This window comes from Phoenix dactylifera, chromosome 16, assembly GCF_009389715.1.
Source record: "Phoenix dactylifera cultivar Barhee BC4 chromosome 16, palm_55x_up_171113_PBpolish2nd_filt_p, whole genome shotgun sequence".
Lineage (NCBI taxonomy): Eukaryota > Viridiplantae > Streptophyta > Magnoliopsida > Arecales > Arecaceae > Phoenix > Phoenix dactylifera.
The window spans coordinates 12,509,338-12,532,988 of NC_052407.1; the positions used below are offsets into that span (position 1 = coordinate 12,509,338).

Genomic DNA, 23,651 nt, shown 5'->3' on the forward strand with positions numbered 1-23,651 from the left:
AGTATGAACTATATTAGTTTGTTGGCCTACCATGCTCTAAGGATCCTTATATATATATATATATATATGTGTGTGTATGCATATATGCGAATATGTATGAATGTATCTACATGTATATATGTGTGCGTGTGTGTGAATTCATGAATGTGTGTGTGTGTGTGTTCGTATATATGTGGGTCGGCAGAACCGTCCCAAAGCGAGCGATTACGACTGTTCCAAGCCATACCGGCGGCCCACTGGTACGGTTCCGGCAATGAAAATGAAAACTTTTGCCGGAGGCGGAGAAGAAAAGAGAGGAAAATAGAGAACAAGCGGGGGACGGAGGCCAATGGAGGCCGGCACCGGGGCAACAAGGGGAAGCCGCGGACGTTTCCCTGTTTCGGTTGCCAACTTCACTTAAAAATCACAAAATTAAAAAAGCGGTCAGACCCCTATTTCGGACGAAATAGGGGAACAACCACGGCTGCCCCTCCGCCGGCCCTCCACCGACCTCCCTCCTTCCCTCTCCTGCTCTCTCTCTCTCTCTTTTCTCTCTCGTTCTCCCTCTTCCCCGCCTCTTCTACTGTGTCGGTACGGGCCCGGCACAGCACGGCACGGGCCCGTACCGACTCATCCCGCCGGAGAACCGATACGGTGCCCGGTATCGATTCCACCGACGTGTATATATATTTGTTACCGTATCCTAGCTATAGCATATCCTTCATTTTCAAGATTTGTTGTATCTCTTATCTGTGCATGTGCTTCCTAGGTTAAAACTAAGTAAATAACTTTGATATGCTAAGAAATATTGCAAAGCGACAACTATTTAAACACAAAACTATTTAATCCATGATTATCAAACTACAGATACCTGTATCATTTAGAAAAGGAGATGCCAAGTTTAACACGAATCACATGCAAGGAGGAAACTCACAGTTCAAAGTCTAGATATCAGTACCTGTATCATTTGGGACCATACCATACCGACAAATTGTATGGCAATTGGTGATAGCGCAGCAAAGGTGACAATAACTACCACATGTCAATATGGTAAACTACTGAGGGGCATTCAAGCACTTGCTCGTTGCCAGTATGGACTGCTACAGTATGATACCTAAATCCTTGAACTAACTGCCTGCCATTATTGTGACAAAAAAACAAGGGAAATATGAATATTTTATATTTTATATTAAGTTTGGCTCTTTCTGATGAAGGAATTTTTTTAGTCTGGATACAACTTTGATACTCTGAAGTCTGAACCTTGAGGTGCACTTTAATAGACCACAAAGAAAAAAAATAAAAGATGGACTATTTTTTCACAAGTATGGTGTTCATGATTATAAAGAACTCTCGGGTCCAAGAACTGAGCTATTAGCTGTTCATCCCGACAGGGTAAGCAAATGCTGACTGCACAATGGATTTATAAACATATGATGCCAAGCATATTTAATCAGAAGAAAAATTATGCTGATTCAAACAAACTGTTTCTGGAATAAGTGTCAGTAACCAGAAGGATTGAAAAGCCAATCCTGCTACCTTAATCTAAACCTTATCTAGAAAAGTTGCCTATGTTATCAAACAAGAGACAATTTCACCAAAATAGATAATGAAAGAAGCTTGTATGATCTCCCAAAAAAGGCATACCTGCAGCAAACTCTGGATGGCAAATTTCCCAACCATCCCTAATGCACAAAGCCGTATGAGCAGGATATAGCTTTGCAATTTCTAGCTCATCAGGAGAAAGATCTGCATGATTTTGTCATAAATTAGTTTTTGACAATAAATCAGATAAAACTAGTAAATATATTAATAAAAGTTGCACATGCATGCATGCACACATGCACACACACATACATATGTATACATACATATACATAAACAGATACATACATACGTTATAGCTTTGCAATTTCTAGCAATCAGGAGAAGATCTACATGATTTTGTTGAAATTAATCAAGCAAAACCAGTAAATATATTAACTGAAGCTGGACACACGCATGCAATTTCTAGCGCATCAAAAGAAAGACCTGCTTGATTTTGTTAAATTTAATTTTAGAAAAGAAATCAGACATAACCAGTAAATATATTAATATAAGTTGGACGCACACACATACATACACAATAGCTTTGCAATTAGCTCGTCAGGAGAAAGATATGCATTATTTTGTTAAAATTAGTTTTAGATAAGAAATAAGACAAAACAGTAAATATACTAATAGAAGTTGGACATGGACACATGCATGCATGCACAAGCATATCTGCATTCTAGTTTTGCAATATCTAGCTCGTCAGAAGCAGGGCCGGCCCAACCCTTAGGTGACTGAGGCGGTAACCTAAGGTCCCGGCCCAAAGGAAGGCCCTCGAACACTACGGGCTACATCCTACAAGACGTGGGAAATTGCTGTGGGAAAGAAGACGCTCGCAGGGCTACAAGACGTTAAAGGCTGAAAGCTACTTGCCTACTTCACTATGGCCTGTGGGAAATTGCATCAGCCTTCAAGACGACGAGACGTGGGAAAGAATTCCCATCGCTGTAAAGCTGGTAAGCCTGGTTACTGGTATGACCTATCATCCTATGGCTTATGGCTATTGGTCCTATTTGGCCTCATTTCCTTGTCCTTGGTCTCAAATCCCAGCACGGTAACACAGTAGCCTTGTTCTTCCTTCCTTCGCACTGAGTTCGCAGGCAGCAGCCAATCCCAAACCTCATCTTCCCCATTGCTTCTCTTCTCGGAGTTCTCGGCTTCTTGCAGTCGCAGACTCACTCAGCCGGCCGCCAGCAGCAGTCGGGCTTCTCACAGAGTCATAGGCGAAGCGGCGACAACCTCCTCGGCAAGGGCGTGAGGCGCAAGTCCCCCCATCCGCCTTCGGCGCCGGAGCTGCCCGAGGATGACGAGAAGGTGAGACCACATGGTATTTCAAGGACCATTGGGCCGCCCCTATTTAGAGGCCCTTTTTTTGCTCTCTCTCCCTCTTCCGCCAAGAGCAGAGGACAACAGTCGAATACCCCTCTCTCTCTCTCTGGGGGGGGGGGGGGGGGGGGGGGGGGGGGGGGGGCTCCATCCACCACGAAAAAATGGTGATAGATCTGTTCCTCCCACTCTCTTCTCCCTTCTCGCTCTTGGACCCTTGTTTTCTTTCTATTTTTTTTAGGGTTTTCGGTCGTATTTTGCTTCCTTGAGAACTCTTTTAATCTTCTCTTTTTCTTTGTTTTGTATTGGTTTTTATATGTATCGTTGTTTCTCTTTGTAAATTAGATTGTTTTAGTTTTTTTCTAATCGTTCTCTGTTTCTATCACTTATAGAGCACCGAGGTTGTGAATCCAAAGGCGTACACTTTGGCCGATGCTCAGCCAACGATAACCATATTGGATCTCGTCCAGCAAGCGGCGAACTACAAGCAGCTCAAGAAGGGAGCCACTGAAGGTTGCCACTCTCGCCTATATATACACATACACATATACATATACACATATACATATACATATATATATACATATATATACACACACACACATATACATATATATACACACACACACACACATATACATATATATATACACATATACATATATATACACAAATATATATATATATATACATATACATATATATATACATCCCTTTGCTTCTCTCTCTGTTGCTTTTCTTTAAAAAGTATGGATTTTGATGCATCGGGAAGGAAAAAGTTTGCATTTTTTATTTTTTCGGCTACTTATATTTATGTTGAACGTCGGTATTTGGGTTATAATTCTTTGACTGTACCGCAATGAAGACTCTGAACAGGGGCATCTCCGAGTTTGTTGTGATGGCGGCAAATACAGAGCCACTTGAAATTCTTCTACATCTTCCTCTGCTTGCAGAGGATAAGGTATATATTTTCTCTGATAGCTTATTAATTGAAGATTATTATCCTTGCTGCTGTTGTTATTTTTTCATTTTGTGCCTGTATGTGGGAGTTGAGGTGTGAAGTGAGGATGGTGCCAACACTAGAGACAGCATAAGCTTTTATCAGAAAAATAAGTTTCTACCCTTCTAACTAACTTCAAGTGGTCGGTAAATAGATGATTCCTAATTTAGGCCCCGTTTGGAGGAGCTTTTGGAGGGTCAAAAAGCACTTTCTGGCCCTCTAAAAGCATTTTTGGATGAAAAAAAGTGATAAAAATTTTGGAAAGCTTTTTTAGCTTTTCCAAAAAGCTAAAAATAGCTTTTTGGGAGCAGCTCCATTTTGGAGCTTTCCGAAAAAGCTGCTTTGAGTTTTGCCGAAAAGTTGTTCTTTTGACCAAAATACCCATAATAAAATATAACAATTACATAGTTTGTCCCTTTATAAATCTAAAAATCTGCTGGAGCCCTAACAAAGAACTCTAGCTGTGGATCGGACTCCCTTCCGTGCGAAAAAAGGTATATTTTCTATTATTATTTTATACCTTTATTATCGTATTATACTATAAATGTAATATTATAATACATTATATCATAATACATTAATATGTTATGTTAAATAATTTAATATTATGTTATATTATGAAAAATTAATTTACGCTAATAATATAATATTTTATAGTTTATACCTTTATTATCGTATTATACTATAAATGTAATATTATATTGCATTATATCATAATACATTAATATGTTATGTTAAATAATTTAATATTATGTTATATTATGAAAAATTAATTTACGCTAATAATTATAATATTTTATACCTTTATTATCGTATTATACTATAAATGTAATATTATATTACATTATATCATAATACATTAATATATTATGTTAAATAATTTAATATTACATTAAATTATTATGCTATAGTATACAATGTTATATTACTATATTATAATAATATTATATTACATTACAGAAATATTATACTATATCATATATTTATATATTAATATATGTTATATTTATTATGCTCTGTTGTGTAATACTATGCAATGTCCTTTATGGTAATTTTGTCATACAAAAGTATTTTCTCAGTTTGTTTACCAAACATATGTTAAAGTGCAACAACACTTTCGAAATATAGTTACCAAACAGCAAACAGCTTTGTATAAAAGATCTACTTCAGAAAGCTCTACTTTCAACAGCTCTACTTCCAAACGCTCTACTGCCAACAGCTCCCCCAAACAGGGCCTTAGTGGTTTCTATATGAAAAACCCCTATTGTAGTTGTTTATACATAAAAATACTTTTCAAGTGTTCTGTCGTAAGCCAGAATGATCAATTTTGGAGCCTCAATCTTTTCACTAGGGACTCCACCTTCATTTTTTTGTTAACCTTTGTTACAAATTATTGTGGGGCTCACATTTTCAGGGAGCATAGATGAAGACTCAAACAAGTTGCATAACTAGCAACTGTAAAACTATTACATCCTGCACAACTATGTCATAAGAAGATTAAATGGATTAGCTATATTATCGATTGAAAATAGTATTTTAGAATCTTGAGTACAAAAGTTTGATTAGCAATTTTGCATCTCAAAAAACTAGACGAATTATTTTTAAATAAATTTTTAAAATATTTTGCACTTATGAAAAAAATTTCATCATTTTTAAAAAAAAAAAAGGCCTCCCTTAGTGAGTTTGCCTTAGGCCCCCAAATGCATTGGGCCACCCCTGGTCATGAGAAATTCTACATGATTTTGTTAAAATTAATTTAATAAGAAATCAGACAAAGCCAGTAACTATGTTAATAGAAGTTGGAGATGCATGTATGCTGCATGTATGCACACATACATTATGTATAAACAACTTCTTCAGCAAATCATTAAAAGAACTCAAATGAGCCACCAAATTAGCTAATTCATGTCTTCAACAGATCATGCATCAAGCAACCAAATAAATTCTACTATGACTTTGTGATGTTTTTCATAGACCACAGTCCAGGAATCTTATTGTGTTGAGAATTTGTGTCTGACATAATAGATAGTTCGGAATATCCAATTCCAGACAAGCCTATCTAAGCAGCCAGCCAAATTAACGTTTCAGGACAATCATGAACAAACTCGGGATTAGAGCACCCCATGCCCTAATTTTGCAGGTCACTAACAGGCACAATACGAACCCATATCATATCATACCAAACTGTACCATTTCCCATAGCAAAGTATATATGTTCGTGCAAAGTCTGTACGAGTCCATGTGAGCATGTGCCAAAGCTTGCACATCAACACAACTTAATATAAACCACCATGGACCAGCATGCATGATACATAGTCATGTACACTTTTACCTTGGCCAATATATCCAATATGGCATGTAACGTAACTGTAGAGACTGGGAAGCTAATGTACCTTAAGTAGGGCTGGAAGTGGGCCGGGCCGGGTCGGGCCAAACCCCTACCCAAGCCCGGCCCGAATTTTTTTTTCGAACTTCGGGCCGGGCCGAGGCCCGAAAAATTTTTAAGGAACAAGGCCCGAGCCCGGCCCGAGCCCGGCCCGAGCCCATTTGGGCCGGCCCAGTTGGGCCCTAACCTACGAATAATCCAGAATGCAATATCATAAAACACGACATGAGAGAGCAGCCGCCGCTGGGGGGGGGGGGGGGGGGGGGGGTGGGGGCGAGTTGAAAGAGAGCTCTGCTGATATCTTGTAGAAGAATATAAACTGCTAAGAAATAAATTTTAAATATTCACCGAATAACTACGAAGAATCACAATTATTTCAAAAAATATATAAAAAATCCTGAGATTTCCACAAAATCATACAAAAATGAATGAAAAGAATAAATTTTTAGTGATTATTTTTAAAAAGGAAAAATTTTGTACACGACAAATAAAGAGAAATTCATGTACAATTTTACATCATTTCCAAATTCTGGGATCACTATCCCTAGTTTTCGTGGACCAACATACTGAAATGATCCTTTTTCGGAAAAAAAATGAAAGATTTATGTACCCAAAAAAAATGAAGGATTTCGGGAGGAAATGAACGTATTTTACAAGATCAACAGATTTTTAGAGTAATCCCTCAAACTATTCACAGATCTTGTTCCAAACTCAACTAAACAAATTAAACCCTACCATTTCCTCCCATGAATCAAATCACCGGCAAACAAACCCCTACCGAGTCCAAAATAATCCTCAAAATCGCCCAAATCCAACTCACCAGAGCCTCGGATCTGGTCAGGAAGCAGGCCAAGCTCGCCTTGAAGAACGCCGACCGCCTCCCCGGCCCCCGGCGCGACCACGACCGGCGACCCACGGCGCAGATCCGATCACGCGGCAGACACAACGGCTCAGATTCCAGCGCTCCCTCGAATCACCCACCCCCTCCACCGGTTCCTCGCCTCTCTCTTGCTCCCCCTCGCGCGCGCTTTCTCTTTCTCTCGCCCGCTCTCTTCGAATCTTCTCCCCCTTTTAACTCCGCCCTCGCATTGGGCCCGGGCTCGGGCTGGGCCCGGGCCGGGCCAATGGAAAACCCGAGCCCGGCCTGAAATAGAATTGGGCTTAAGATTTCAGCCCGAGCCCGGCCCGAAATAGAATTGGGCTTAAGTTTTTAACCCATAGCCCGGCCCGCAGGCAGCCCGGCCCGATGGGCTTCGGGCCGGCCCGAGCCCACTTCCAGCCCTAACCTTAAGCCATGGTATAAAGTATAAAGAAACATTCTTTACTGGAAGTCAATAGTTAGTTGCATTTTCATGCATGCTAAGATATAGTTAAAAAATAAAACATACGAAATTGAGATTTTTAGTGTCAGTATCAGACACTGTACATGTATTTTATCATACAGGTCTGATCAGTATTTACACCCCTGTACTGACACATGGTACACTGCTGAAGGCAAGACTGCAGCAGTACCATGTGTCAGTACAATCATATCAAGCCCCCACACTGCACTCATACCTTATTGGGTCAGTACGATACTCCCAGCACCAAGCAGTATGGGTCAGTACAGAAATCCTTATATGGAATAACTCTAGAATATTAAGCATACTGAAAAAAAAGGAAAGAATTAGGGCAGGGGAGAAAGACAAAAATCAGACGAGACAAGAATATATTGACAGGTACAAAAGCAACATGCACCAAAAAGATAGTTAAGATTTAAGAGTAACTCTCTGCATAGATGAATGGTTGAAAGATAAATAAACAAAATTCCTACAAAAAAAAAGATCATTTTAAAAAAACTTGCAAAATGATTAAAGATTGATGAACTTGAAAGATACCTTTATCGTTAAACTTCTTTAGGGTAGGGCCAACAAGCAATATCGATGCAGCTTCCAAGTGAGGCATCTCTAGTATAGGATTCTCCTCCACACGCAAATGCTGCACATATTTAAAGTTCCATATATGTAACAATAAATGAACCAGCATTACTTCTAAAAAAATAGATCTAAATTGTCTGAAACATACATTGCTCTTTCACATGGACAAAGGGATATGATCTGAATTTTCTAGAGCAAGATATCTAAGGTTATTCTCAAAGAGTTGCTGCTATAAAATACTTGAGTAGCTCACAAGTTGCTTGGCTTATTTGCATCCCTATTGTTCATTGTAAGGCTCGAATTCGAGCTCGAACTCAGGCTCGAGTATCGCTCGATTGCTATTCAAGTCAAGTCGAGTCGATCTCAAGTACTGTTTTTTTTTACCACGTCAAGTTCGAGCTTGGATATTAAGGCCCGATCGATCTCGAGTCAAGTTTCAAGACCAAGTATTTTAAATCGAGTCGAGGTCGAGCCTCTAGCAGCTCGGCTCGATTGCACCCCTAATAAACAATTCATGGTAACACTTTTCAAGTACCATTTATTTGACAATATACACAAACTAGCCTGCAGTAGGCATCATTATTCACTTGGTCAACAAATTATTGTCACTTATTTAACCACTGTCAACAGCAACTGCTGCCGTATAGTCATTGCTCAGCACCTTTCAAACATCATATTCCTTTCATACATGTCATCCAAAACAGTCATAACTATTTCTGCGAGAAAGACATTAGGAGGAAATTTGTTTGACCTTATGTCTAGATGCATCTACACTACAATGAAAACATACTGATACCTGTAGTCTTAAATATCTTGTGTTGAACAGTCATTACTCTGAAGGTTTAATAAAACGACACAACTCTATGTGTTTACTACATCAGGTAATTTCATGCTTGGTTTAATAAAAAGACAACTCTTAATAGAGACATTTTTGAGGCTTAGAGAAAATCTGGCAACTTCTGTTAATGTTTAACAACCTTAAGACAAAAAAACAATTGGAACATGTATTCCTGTGAAACATAGTAGTTCTTAGATCAAGGTGTCTAGCATTCGAAGTGTGTTCAAACAATAGCCAGCAAGCATTATATAAGCAGTCTTGGGTTATAATGCAAGAAAGTTTTTGGCTGGTATTCAGAAAGGGCAGGAAAATAAGCAATTTGCTTAAGTTAAAAATAAATAAGACAATAATAAAAAATTAACCTCAAGTTGCGGTAAGTGCGGGAAACCCTTCAGAGTTGATATTTTGTTTTTGCTAGCTGCCAATACCTGTGTGAGCACCAAATAAACGAAATTGAAGGACTAAAAGAAAGCATTACTATTGAGAGTATAATTTGAGACTAGATGACCTGAAGTCGAGGCTGACTAGCCATGCAAAGTGATTTTAACCTGTTCTGTGCAACAGAGAGAAACTGGAAGAAAAGGAAATTCTTTTTCAAACCCGTAAAAGATAGTTAATATGCCATGGCAATTGAAAAAGAGATGGTGTCGAGGTTTGGAATATGATAAAAGTTACCTCCAGATTAGGAAGTTGAGGAAGACTGGCAAGCGATGTTATTTGATTTCCAGCGAGGTAAAGTTGCTGAATTAACAAGGGATATATCATTTTTTTGGTGCAGAAACGAAAATTTTGTAAACTATTTATATCGAACATATTTATTTCAAGGCAATAAGCAGAGATGAGAGATGTGCAAACCTGCAGGACTTTGCAATTTCCAAGAGGCTCAAAACCACGCCCCTTAAAATCATTAAAGCTCAGATCAAGAACCTACAAAGCAGGTATAGAAAAGAATATACATAATCAATCCCGAGCTATTGACCTGTTCTTAACTGTTAGGTAATGGAGATGCTAGAAAAGCAAAAACCTATTGAACTTAAAAGATTAAAAAGAAAAGATTCTAAAGAAACTAATTGAGAAAGCATACCTTCAAACGCTTCAAAATCTCAATACCCTCCACAGATGATAGCACATTATCCCTGAGATAAACAAACTACAAACTAGAAATATTACTAATCATAAAAGCAAGTACTCTGTAAATTGTTTCAAATGCACAAAGTAGTCCCTATGACCATTTTGAGATGAACATAGAAGGAAAAAAAGAAAGCAAAGGACTATAAATGCTGTCAATGGAAAGATAAGTCCCAAATTCCCAATTGTCTAAATGAATAAACAGCAATCTCGCCTCATCTGATCATATACAGCTGAAACAGACATACCAGTTATTATGTAATCAAATCAACATTATCAACTTAAGATAGACCACTCCTCCAAATAGAAATGCACATCCTGATAAATTCTATGCCTGGTAAACAAAAAATAAGGTTATTGTATTAAACATGCAGATTGTGTATACCAAAACTGGCATTATCCAAATACTTGTACTCTTATCTAATCCACCTGGCATACGAAGCATTAAGCCTTTACATAGCCCACTAAGCCTGCCTAACACACAAAGCCCTTTTTACCCAGCTCAATACCTACAAAAGTCCAAGCTAGCTCACCTTTGCCTACCTGAACTAGAAAATAAAATAAAAATAAAAAGGCCATAAGCATACTAGATCCGAAAAACCCAAACCAGGTAATGTAAACCTAACAAAATCAGACAAGGTCCAAAAGCTCTTATGTAGGCCCATTTAACCCAAAACTATTATATATAACCTCTTATATATAAGTCAACATCATCATTCCATCACCATCAATCACTGCACTAACTCAAGGTGCAGAAGGTTCACAAAGCCTACAAGCATCCCTCAAATGCAACAACATTCCATGCCCATTGAAGCAACCTAAGCTCCTAGCACATCATCACTACATTAAACGAGGTCCAAAAGCTCTAATGTAGGATCATGATGGCGTGTCTAGTCCCAAATTAGTTATACACTAGATAGATCTTGTGTATTTATACAGGGCCAAGGAATCCAAAAAATACCTTCTTGGCTAGTTTTTTTAGGTGAGATCCAAGTTCTTTATAAATAACATTAGAGCGGACCAAGCCCATGGCCTATGTGGACTAAGGGCAGTGTAATATGGGCCTTTTGAGGCTAACCATGGGTCAAACGTGGTGTTTTTGTTTGGATTTGGTATAATTGGATTTGATTGAATTTGGACTCTTAGCTTGACAAGGATGCTAAGATTTAAATGGCAGAGTGCGTGAGGACCTGTACTAGGTGTGTGCTTAATCCAATATCAATTATGTACTAGATAAATCCTAGGTACTTATGCAGGGCCAAGGAACCCAAAAAATACCTTCTTAGCTAGCCTTTTTGGGTGAGGTTCTAAATTGTTACAAATACCTAACCCAAAAGCAAATCCTCAGAAATGTACTAACTTGCCACCAAACCTTTCCTCAATCATTTTTATGTTCTAACCATCAAAATCCACCTTTTTTCAATGACATATTTTAACCGCCATGAGAACCAACTAACAAATCATTATTAAACATCAAACACTTAATTTCTCCAATTCCCATGTTCCGTCCCTAACATCATAACTTGATGATCTATAACTACCAAGTTTTTCTGCAATAAACCCTAACTTTCTTTTGCCACCTATTTTTGCATGCTTATAGACACATCTAGAATTCCAAAGACTGGGGACTTAGATCCCATGGGACAGAGCAATCCCAATTTTTCCATGGAACCGGAAGCGCCATATCCTAACACTCGAGATGGTGGATGTCCCATCCCCATATGGACTTAAATCCTTGCAAAAAAACCATTACTAAGACTACTTTTAGCCAGTTATCAAACAAAAAATTCCTCTTATACTGAATCTCGTACCCAACCTAACATCCTATTCTCCAATCCTTCACCCTGACCTGCACTATACAAACCTGCCCACTATCCCTCTCGGTAAATTACAATATGAGATGTGACATAATCACAAACTTAGATCCCTTTATAAAATCTTTTGTTTCTAACCCTTAGATGTACTTTATGAGCATCAAGCTTATACTAAAATAAGGTCCTAAGTGATAGAATGGCTTAACAAACCACCCCTCTCATACTATAATCCTACCATCTATTATTATAATTCGAATATTCTGTTATTCTGTAAACTTTCCAGATCTGGTTTTCAAAATTTTCGGGTCGTTATATATTGTTGTATGGTGATCTACCCAAACACACTATTCTTCAAATTCATTTATGCCTAAAAATTTTCTTGTGGTAATACCCCTAGAACATTATAGCTTGATGCAACTCTGAAAGTGGATCTTTATAGAGCACTCCTGTGAGTAGGATCCCAGCATGAAAAGCTACTAAAGTGTCCTACTATCTTCCAACCAAAAAAACAAAGGTGTCCTGCTTTCTCTAATCCCCTCATTGACTATTCTATTCTCTTCTATTTCTCAATCAAGAGAAACCTTCTCCTCTTTCATTCTACTTTTCAACTCTATCTTCCTTATTGATAGACAACTTAAAGTCAAGGATTGATTTGTTATTCTCCTTACGTTTGGCTCTAATTACTTGCATTTCTTTCAAAGAGCTATTGCCTGTATAAAACTTTATCTTCGTAAAGAGATAGATCATCAAGATTTACCTGTCCATTATCAAGAGTTACATGTCTACCATCATCTTCTAACTATAACCTTAATTTTTATCTGCTATCATGAAAAAATAGTGCACTTAATAATTATGAGAGGGAAAACAAAAAGGACATGAAAGTTACTACTGTTTTAGTATATACAAACTTTTATATAGTCATAAAATAGCACCTATATCAAGGACACCACTCATGATCTACCATTCATGGATCTTTCTTAACTTTTTGTTCCTTTTGTCATGGCTCCGTATGTTCCTAAAACCATTTTGATGTACGTCCCTTCCATCATCATTTACATTGTCTTCTCAGCCTTCTTAATTTGACTCAAAATTGAACCCTCCCACCATACCCTTTGGGTAATTATCTTTGTTCAAGCATAGTTTAATCAATCTGAGCTATTTCATGAGCACTCCAGTCCAATCCCATATTAATAATCCTCATCTAGATGATCTTCTCACACTGCACTGATACTGAAACTGCATGGCAAGTTTCTCCCTCAATTATTTCAGGTTTATAAGGCTAGTTCATGGTAAAAATGTCATTCTTTAGTGTTAGTCATTCATGCCAATCATAAGCTCCAATCTTTTTTCTGTAAATAGTGCCAGAGAAACATGACTAAGAAGCCATCAGCTCTCCACAAAACCATTTCAGTTCTTGCTCTGCTCCTTAGGCCCTGTTTGGGGGAGCTTTTGGAGGGCCAAAAAGCACTTTCTGGCCCTCTAAAAGTACTTTTAGATAAAAAATGGTGTTTGGTAAAATTTTCGGAAAGCTGTTTCAGCTTTTGCGGAAAGCTGAAAACAGCTTTTGGGGAGAAGCTCCAATTTGGAGCTTTCCGAAAATTCTGTTTTCAGCTTTGTCGTAAAGCTGTTTTTTGGACCGAAATACCCCCATTTAAATCTCACTTTTTTTCCCAAAACCCTTATCCCACCTCTTCCTCTCTCACCCATCCCCTCTCTCTCCCTCTCTATCTTCTTCTTCCTCTCAACGCCGCTGCCTCTATTGATTCTTCCTCTTCTTTTTTTTTCTTTTTTTTTTTTGCTTTGGGAGCTTGTGGCTGCCCACAGTGGCAGCCACCATGTCGGCCACCACCCATGACCGACGACCCCTCTATATTTCAATTAAATAAAATAATAAATAAATAAATAACTAAATAAAATAAATAAAAAAAAAAAATAATGAGTGAGTGACAAATAATCTGATCTAAATAAATAAATAAATAAATAAATAAAAATAGTACTAATTATTTAACCAATTTTATCACCTAGCTAGAAAATTTGTTAGAGAGATAAATGGTCATTAGAAGGATGAAAAATTAATTTACACTAATAATTACAATATTTTATATATTTATTATTATATTATACTATAAATATAATATTATATTACATTATATCATAATACATTGATATGTTATGTTAAATAATTTAATATTATATTAAATTATTATTCTATAATACATAATGTTATAGTATTATATTATAATAATATTATATTACATTACATTAATATTATATTATATCATATATTTATGCATTAATACATATTATATTTTATTATACTCTGTTGTATAATACTGGTAATGTTCTTTATGGTCATTTTGTCACATAAAAGTACTTTCTCAGTTTATTTACCAAACATATGTTAAAGTGCCACAGCACTTTAAAAATATAGTTACCAAACAGGAAACAACTTTTTATAAACGCTCTGCTTCAGACAGCTCTACTTCCAACAGCTCTACTTCCAAAAGCTCTACTACTAACAGCTCCCCCAAACAGGGCCTTAGAGGAGAGGCCATTATTAGATTTGAGTGACTTTATAAACATAAGGCTTGCATTTACAAATCTTTCAAGGCTTGTGAAATTCTTTCAGATGTTCCTAGCTCTATCCAGAAAAATGGCATAGTCATCTGCTCACATCATGAAGATGAAATAGCTTTGCGCTTTAATCACTGAAATTGTATAGCAAACGTATTTACCTGATAAGCATGAAGAATGTTAATCCTTAAAATAAAATACATAATGAGGTCTACAAGAAACCACTTGCTAAACTTTTAGCCCTCCCTGTGGTGCCTGCCAATTCTATCTCATAATAGGGTACATGCACCTAATTTGAACATTTTTACCATGTCATTTCTCATATTAACTTCAATGAAAGCTACTATGATTATTCTATCTTCACTTGGCATATCGCCATGAAGATGTGGCCATAATTTTTTAGGTTGATGATCATGAATGAAGGTTATGCTTCCCATGATTGTCATCAAAAGAAGAAAAGCAGTATTCGGCATCAGCTTATGACAAAGGGCCTTTGGATGCTTGCTTGTCTATATATATATATTTTCAAGCTCAATTCCCCCGGTCTTCAATTTAGCCCGTTATGTTATCAAATGTGATGCACACCAAAAATAAACAATGGAGCTTCCTCCAGAGCTCCATTCCATGTACATAAAATCCTCCAACATCTTACTAGGTAAAACAGTGCTTTTCTTGTATGCATAACCATCAAAACTCAACTTCTTATAAAGTTGGTTGATGTGTCACTTCTTTGGTGCATTCATATTCAACTAAACTTGATGAAGAATCTAAGTGAACTTTCATAAGGACAGAGAACAATTTGTGGTGATGGATTCTGTTTTCTGTTTCCATTTTTTGCATGGAGCAAGGGTGCAAAGAAGACATGGATGAAAATTGTATAAGAATTTTATAAGTTCTAGCATAAATGTAAACTTGAATAGCAATGTATGACGCAAAGGATTAATCGAACAAACCCTAAATAATTGGAATTGAACCTGTTGTTATGATCATAACAACACAATTGGATACGATGAATACCAGATATAGCATGTATATGCTAGAGAATTCCAAGAAAAGGAGTTCAAAATATGTTTATAACTTATAAGCATGTTCTAATAGCATAGTTGGCCAGAAAAGAAGATAAATGGGAAAGGGCAAAAAGGAATCTTCAATTCAAAACTCAAAATGGCATAAAATATCTATTGGTGGCTATGGTTATTATTTAAAATATGATAACCCATTTTGTATGTGCTATGTTTTTACAAGAATTGTAGCTTTTTTTCATTTTCCATGATTGACAAGCTGACTTCAATTCAATAACATTATCATTTAATATATTTTTGCAGTTTTGCCTAACAATTAAGGCCCCATTTGGGGGAGCTTTTGGAGGGCCAAAAAGCACTTTCTAGCCCTCCAAAAGAAAAAGGATGTTTAGTAAAAATTTCGAAAAGCTGTTTTAGCTTTTTCAGAAAGCTAAAAACAGCTTTTTGAAAGAAGCTCCATTTTGGAGCTTTCCGAAAAAACTATTTTAAGCTTTGTTGGAAGCTATTTTTTAACCAAAATACCGATAATAAAATATAATAATTACATACTTTGTCCCTTTATAAACCTAAAAATCTGCTGGAGCCCTAACAAAGAACTCTAGCCATAGATCAGACTCTCTTCCGTGCAAGAAAAGGTATTCTTGTTTCCTATTTTTTATATTACATTATATCATAATACATTAATATGTTATGTTAAATAATTTAATATTATGTTATATTATGCAAAATTAATTTACGCTAATAATTATAATATTTTATACCTTTATTATTATATTATACTATAAATATAATATTATATTACATTATATCATAATACATTTTAATGTTATGTTAAATAATTTAATATTATATTATAATATAAAAAATTAATGTGCGCTAATAAATATAATATTTTGTACCTTTATTATTGTATTATACTATAAATATAATATTATATTAATTATAGCATAATACATTGATATGTTATGTTAAATAATTTAATATTATATTAAATTATTATGCTATAGTATACAATGTTATATTACTATATTATAATAATATTATATTACATTACAGTAATATTATACAATATCATATATTTATGTATTAATATATGTTATATTTTATTATGCTCTATTGTATAATACTATGCAATATTCTTTATGGTAATTTTGTTATACAAAAGTATTTTCTCAGTTTGTTTACCAAACACATGTTAAAGTGCCACAGCACTTTAGAAATATAGTTACGAAACAACAAATAGCTTTTTATAAAAGCTCTACTTCCAACAGCTCTACTTCCAAAAGCTCTACTACCAACAGCTCCCCAAACGGCGCCTAAGTTATGGTCCTTAACCCAAATATTCTAGGTCTTAGGGAATGAGTCCATTCTAAAGTAAATATGAAACCAAGGTCAGCAGAACCGATACTGAGCACCATACCAGTTGTCTGGCGGCATGAGTTGGTACGGGCCTACGTTGTGTCATGTCGGGCCTATACTGACATAGTAGAAGAGGCGAGGAAGAGGGAGAACGAGAGAAGAAAAGAGAGAGAAGGAGGAGGCAGCGAGAGCCAGCAGAGAGTCGGCGGAGGGCCGGAGAGCCGCCATGTGGAGGCAAAGGCCGCAGAGCCGCCGTGTGGAGGCGGACGTTGAAGAGCTGCCAAAAAACCACAAAAGAAGGACTCCACTCCGGTCCCTTGTTTCGTTCAAAACAAGGGTCGGAGGGGGTCCTTTTATTTTTGAAATTTTTAAGTGAAAGTTGGCAAACTAATTGCCGACTTCATTTTTTTTATTCAAAAAAAATAAATGAAGTCGGCAATGGGTTTGTCGACTTTCACTTAAACACTCCAAAAATAAAAGAGGCCCCACCGGCCCCTATTTCAAACGAAACAGGAGACCGGAGCGAGCCCCTCTTTCGCTGCTCCCCAGCCTCCGCCGACCGGCCTCGACTTTCCTCTCCCTCTCCCTCGCCTGCTAACTCTCTCTCTCTTCCTCCTTTTCCTTCGTCTTCTCCTCCTCCGGCGCCGTCTCATTTTCGTCGCCGGAACCGTCCCAGTCCGCGGCTGGTATAGCTCGGGACGCCCCAAACCGAACGATTCGAGACGGTTCCGCCAACCTTGCATGAAACAAACATCAAAGGTGCAAGATACTATTTTAGAGTGATTTTTTGATATGGAATAAGAGAAATAAGTTTCAAATAAAAAAGAAAAGAAGGAAACATTGCATGTATAATATACATATGCTGAAAAGGCTTTCCAGAGGTCTAAGCCTGGAAAGCTCACATAAGTAAGCAACTCTGACGATAGAGATTTTCTAAATGGCGAACAAAAGGTTAAGAATAAGGCTTAAGAACACAAGTTCTTAATGGACAAAAATAGTGAAGATTTTTCATCATTAAATATGGGAATTGTAAATACCTAGAGGAGTATAAACAAAGTCAGTTGTTCTTTTCACTGATTTTCTATCATTCACACAGTGGTCTCAGTATTTCAAACCATGAAAGGAGAAATACTTTTGTTTCTCATTTGAAATAATATTAGCTAGTTTTAAGAAAATAACTTAAGATGGTCATTGAATATGATATGGTTACCTCCAAATTTGGTGACAAGTTCAAGGCGCCAAGACTATGAACTCTATGACCTCTTAAATCCAGCCTCTGAGAAAACGATTAGAAAATCAGAAAAAACTACAGTTAGATTAATAATGTTATTAAGCAATGTGGCTAAAGCTAATAAGATATTCCAATGAAGTAATCTTATTTGGTTTTCCTTTTCTTTGAATATGGTTTGAACAGGAGGGGGGAGAGAGACAGAGGGCATTCAATTTCAGTGTCCCAAAAAACCCAAACATAAGTGACATTCAGCACTTACCCGCTCGTCCCCAGCTTTGACCTCAATCTGTGGGAGCATGATTAAGCGAGTATCACAACTCTCTGGAGTTGAAGCTTTCCTCCGACCTGATAAAGAAGAACCCCTGTCCACTGAGGAGGACAAGGGTCCCAATTTAGAGCTGCTAGATACTGAAGGTGAGCATGCTGATGGAGAAGAAACATGAGAAGCCACCCTTCTGAGACTACTGCAGCCATCGGAACTGTCCGCTGAAATTGAAGGGACCCTTTTCCAGGAGGAAACTGATGCCGATGGCCTAACCGAGGGTTTTGGTGTCAAATATGGCTTGCTCCTATCAGACTTGGTAGAGGATAAATGTGAGAGTGTAGGCGACTTCTTTGTCTCCAAGCGTGTCACCGAGTTTGGAGCTTTTGAGCTAACAGAAGGCAGTGATGAACGCCTACTTTCAACGTTACTCCTCTTTCCAGGATCTGAAATCGATGGAGACACCTTTTTACCACCAATTGCACCTCCATTTTCCTGTCGTTTTGGAGCTGAAGCCGGGTGCTTCTCTGCCAAGCCTCCCGTGCTTTTTCTTCTATGCAAAGAAACAGCGTTTGAAGTGACGGTTGGCTTCATGAACCTGGAATTAGACCTAGTGGAGCTCATATCTGGTACCCCGACATCTTCCATCTTCTTGCTGACAGATGAAAAAGTCCCGGAAGCTTTGGATGCTGGCATGACTCCACCATGTTTCGCCAATTTCGATGATTTCTTCACACTTTCAGCTGAAGCCACTGAGGATTGCTTCGAGGACGCCGCAGACCGGATCATGTTCTCTCCATCCTCACTATGATTCTCAGGTAGAGCCTCCATTGGATGCAGTTCAGCACAATCGCGCCCTCAGCCAAGATACTTCAAGCAGGTAGCGACCCCACCCTCCCTCAAACCACGCAAGATCCCGTCACAATCACATCTCATACGCAGAAATCCCTCAAAACCCACTGCAGGATCGACAGAAAAGTCGATTCTTAGAACTTTCCTACCTACAAAACTCGAACTTTAGCTCACTTTCAGAACTTTCCAATATAAGATTCAACACAATATACGACTTCTAGACAAAAACATATAACCCCATCCGCATCAGTTCGTATGAACAATAAAAAAAAATCACAATTACAAGGTCCCGATCCCATGATACTTCAAGAAGTCTAAGAAAAGAAAAGGAAATATTCCGATCTTAGCATCAAACCAGTTAAAACCCTCAAAACACGCAAGATAAAACAGAAATCAAACTAAATCCAACATTTCCTGCGATCTTGACGGAATGTATGTCCCAAAACCAAGATCGGAAAGTACTGCATCGATCTACTCAAAAAGAAAGAAAAATGAAACTTAAAAAAATCCAAATGGGAAACAAAACAGAGAAGATTCCACACGGTGATCACTGGCATTTCACCTTCCAAACCCGTGAATCGGTCAGATCGAAACCAAACCCTACTCACCTCTCCTGACAATCTTAGTCTACCCACCAGTGAGCACGCGAGAGAGAGGGAGAGAGAGAAGCGCTGAAAAAAGAAAGATTCGAGCTGAAGCGTCTAAAAAAGTAATCATAATTACTTAACTAAAAAGTGATTAATAAACGGTGAAAAAATCCCGCTTCGGTACGGTATTTGTTGGTATCCTTTCAAGAAAAAGGCCAAAAAGGGGATTCCTTTGACCAAAACGCCCTTCCCCTGTCGGTACTACGTCGGAGAGGATATGGTTCTGTGTAGAACTTCCGTCCAACGAGGTAAATGAGCGCCACGTAGAGAAGATAAAAAATAAACGGAAACGTGGCATATAGAGGATTAAAGGAGTATTTAATCTTCCAATGGTTCCCGTTTCTCTGTGACACGTTCTTCTGCAATACTTGTGACTAGCGGGGGGGTGACTGTAAGCTGCGGTACGTAGACCGCGGTGACAGCTGTTGGAGACTTCGTTCTTTATCGAATAAAATAATTTGTCGGTTGACGGCTAAGTAGCACCATTCGATGTACGGCCCAAACTATACGGACGGCCGAGATTCTTCTAATGTGGGCGCTTTGGACCATGAACTAATGCAAGGAGTGTGTAATAAATCAATCTCCTGTTAGGGGGCTATCTGGTTAAAATCTTTTTAAAGCTCCATGGCGGAAACGGAAAGCGAGAGAGGCAAGCATTTCGGAGACAGAGGTTGCTGAAACTTTGATTAGGATGTACTTTTGGATAACGCCAAGATCAATTGGAATTTAGGTCAAGTTTTAGGTACATGACCACCCTGACCAGATATATTGTTTATATTACGCTATGTGGCCCTGCGAATATCAATGATGCGACCCTCTAACAAACCTGGTGCAGTCTGATTTACAACATTGGTTTGTAGATATTTTGATTGAAGCACTATGAAATATTTAATATTCTGTTAATTAAGCATCAATTCCTGCCGATATATCTAGGTGGCAGTGGTGATTTACATGCCCTGTTTTCTAACAATTACATATATCTTTTTAGAAAAATTTTAGGATAAATTATGCATTTAGTCGTTCGAGTTTAAGTCAAATTTTTAATAAATTTTTAAATTTCAAAATGCTCAAATTTGGAATTTATTATTTTGCAACTATTTTAATATCGTCCTTTCTCCCTATTCCGACTATTTTCTCTCATCAGAATTTTCTCTCGCTAAGTGCCACATCATCACCTATATATAATAAATTATGTTTTTAGTTTACTAAGTTTTGCAAATATTTCTATATGATCGTTAAAGTTTAAAATTTCTAATTAAGTTCTTCAATTTTCAAGCATGATTTCATGTAGCCTTTTTGCCTTAGCCATGATGCTACACCCACTCCACCCCAACCTCCTCCATCAAGTCCCTGCCTTTCCTCTATTGTCGAGCCCTCCGCTCAAGCTTGCCAACACCTCCTCCCACTTGCGCTTACAATCGCGCAACCTTTCTCCTCCTCCTAATTAGAAATTTTTAAATTATAAGAACAATGTAAAAATATTTGTAAAAATTAGAGAACCAAAAGCATAATTTATGGCATATGGGTGATGGTGTAGCATATATATGATGATGTGGCATATGGACAATGACATGACACTCGGCGACTAGACACTTTTGGGTAGAAAATTCTATTGTATCGTATGCTATATGCCGCATCATCGCCCATATATCACTTCATCACCTATATACTAAATCACCACTCATTTGTCGCATTGTCAAAATAAAAATTTTTTATTTATTATGCCACATCATCATCCATATGCCAATAGTGGTGCTAGCAAGGAAAAGAATACCACGTCATCACCAATATGCTAGTTAATCATCTATCTAAGTGGTTTATGCCACATAGTCAACCACGTAATCATCGGTTAGTGCCAATAGTAAGGATTTCTGGTGAGAGAAAGTGGCCAAAATTAAGAAGAAGGACGATATTAAAATAGTAGCAAAATAAGAGAAACCAAATTTAAGTTTTATAGAGTTTAGGGATTTAGGGCCATCCAGGATTTAGAACTGCTCACTCGCTCCTGCACGATATCTTGAGGTGCTCTAAGGAGTATGTGTCCATGGTGGTTAAGCATATTTATTGTAAGACGAATAATGTTGTGGACTGAGTTGCCTCGTTTGTAGTAGAGCACCCTAGAGGGGTACTTTAGACCAACCTGTCACTTGGATATACCCATACTAGACATATATGAATCGTCTGTTTTACCAAAAAAAAAAATCAACCTAAATTTAGATAATTAAAAGCACAATTTATCATTATTTTTTATATTATAATCAAATCATGTGCACACGCTTATCTAATTAAATCGGGACTCAGTCGAATGGCTCTCTACTTCTGAAGCCCTACTCTTCCATTGCACACGAAGCACGCATCATAACAGAAAAATAACAAAAATACTCTATAGGCCATGAGCAACATGATGGTAGATAGAACAGTCACGACTAACATCCCCGGGCAAAGATTCAATTCTTTGATACAAAGAAAAAGAAAGACACTCAGATTGATTATTGAATTAAACACTCCAACAAATGCAAATTTTAGCCCTTCTCACCTTTTCTTTTTTCTCCTTTGAGTACAACAACCAGCCTTTTCCTCTGTAAAAAGCATGAATAGCATTTCAAAGACTCAAACTCAACTTTCAAGCAACCATGATGTTTCTAAACAGATGCAAAATTAGCCCTTCTATCTTTTATTTTATTTTATTTTTTGGTGGGGGTGGGGGGTTGGTATCACAATTAGCCCTTTCTTTGCAAAAAGCACGAATGACATATGAAAGACTAAAACACTCAATATGCAAGCAACCATGTTGTTTCTAACCTCATTTGGTCACCATGGGAATGTAAAAAGAATTAAGTATAATCCCATCAGGTGGGAACTACTAACCTATAACTTTGCTTCTTTTTTTTTTCTAGTGGTCCTATCGCTCAAGAAAAGAATAGGTTAAATGTACCTTTCAAGGAATATAATAAGGCATGCTTTGCAAAATAAACGACCTCTTTTGGCCAAAGGATTGGTGAGGAGCCCTTTGGAATAATGAGTTACAAGGACCAGGCCCCAGGGTGCATCAAGAAGATAGCCAAGAATTCATTCAATCATCTCTTGCCAAGACTTATTGGGAAAGCTATGATCATATATGATTATGAATAACATCCCAATATGGTGGAAAATTCACTAATTTTAGATGTTATTAGTAATAGAAGAGCATGTTTAAGAGCTCTACATTTGTTGTTAAGCATGTTTAAGGGTTTCTTAGCCGTAATTTTTTAGGTCGAGCCTTACACGAACTCAAAACAGTTAGTAGGTCGAACCAAACCCCGCATCGAAAGTGTTACCCAGATTACATTCGATCCCAATAAATTTAAGACACTAAAACAGAACTTTTAGCAAACTAAAAATGTTTTGAGTTAACGCCACTCAACCTCATGTATAGAATTCTTTTTCATGCTTAATAATTCTCTTGAATCCTTAACTTCAAAAAAAGGAGAAATTATTGATGAGTTTCCATTGTGTAAATATATTGCCCTGTCAGATCATCCCACATTGCATGATGCTGATGGTGGCCGCTTGAACTGTATCTTCCAGTGACTGGAGAGGATCTGAGCTTGACTTAGATGCCCAAACATTGAAACATAAACATGTTTTTCTAAATTATGATGGATATTATGGCTTTGACAATGCTAGGATGCCTTCATAAATATATTTGCTGCTAAACATTTGTGATTTGAATCATGTTTGTGCTATGTAT

General features: G+C 37.4%; 2 protein-coding genes across 2 annotated transcripts in view; one reads left to right on the forward strand and one right to left on the reverse strand.

The window, feature by feature from the left end:
• The window catches only part of LOC103703643 (187-kDa microtubule-associated protein AIR9-like), a 46,977-nt gene extending 26,993 nt beyond the window's left edge, over window positions 1-19,984 (reverse strand). Inside the window, exons 1-10 of the mRNA XM_039114584.1 lie at window positions 19,883-19,984; window positions 18,420-19,381; window positions 18,140-18,205; window positions 10,117-10,182; window positions 9,888-9,959; window positions 9,708-9,773; window positions 9,541-9,603; window positions 9,395-9,460; window positions 8,156-8,255; window positions 1,624-1,725 (exon numbers count right to left, since the gene is read on the reverse strand). Coding sequence (XP_038970512.1) covers window positions 1,624-1,725; window positions 8,156-8,255; window positions 9,395-9,460; window positions 9,541-9,603; window positions 9,708-9,773; window positions 9,888-9,959; window positions 10,117-10,182; window positions 18,140-18,205; window positions 18,420-19,253 — 1,435 coding nt within the window. The 5' untranslated portion in view covers window positions 19,254-19,381; window positions 19,883-19,984. The remainder of the gene's footprint in view (window positions 1-1,623; window positions 1,726-8,155; window positions 8,256-9,394; window positions 9,461-9,540; window positions 9,604-9,707; window positions 9,774-9,887; window positions 9,960-10,116; window positions 10,183-18,139; window positions 18,206-18,419; window positions 19,382-19,882) is intronic.
• On the forward strand, window positions 2,450-4,072 carry LOC120104104. The gene is made up of 4 exons (XM_039114636.1): window positions 2,450-2,538; window positions 2,667-2,880; window positions 3,285-3,497; window positions 3,743-4,072. Exons 1-4 carry the CDS (start codon window positions 2,450-2,452, stop codon window positions 3,950-3,952), a joined length of 726 nt encoding a protein of 241 aa, XP_038970564.1. The 3' UTR covers window positions 3,953-4,072.
• Window positions 19,985-23,651: the final 3,667 nt, after the last annotated feature.

What these genes read in the sequence shown, in the direction of transcription:
- LOC120104104 (XM_039114636.1), top strand. Translation starts at nt 2,450, where the DNA reads ATGGCCTGTGGGAAATTGCATCAGCCTTCAAGACGACGAGACGTGGGA. An exon ending in GCTGGTAAGCCTGGTTACTG is followed by an intron (nt 2,539 to 2,666) that starts GTATGACCTATC and finishes CTGAGTTCGCAG; the next exon opens with GCAGCAGCCAATCCCAAACC. An exon ending in ATATATACACACACACACAT is followed by an intron (nt 3,498 to 3,742) that starts ATACATATATAT and finishes TAATTCTTTGAC; the next exon opens with TGTACCGCAATGAAGACTCT.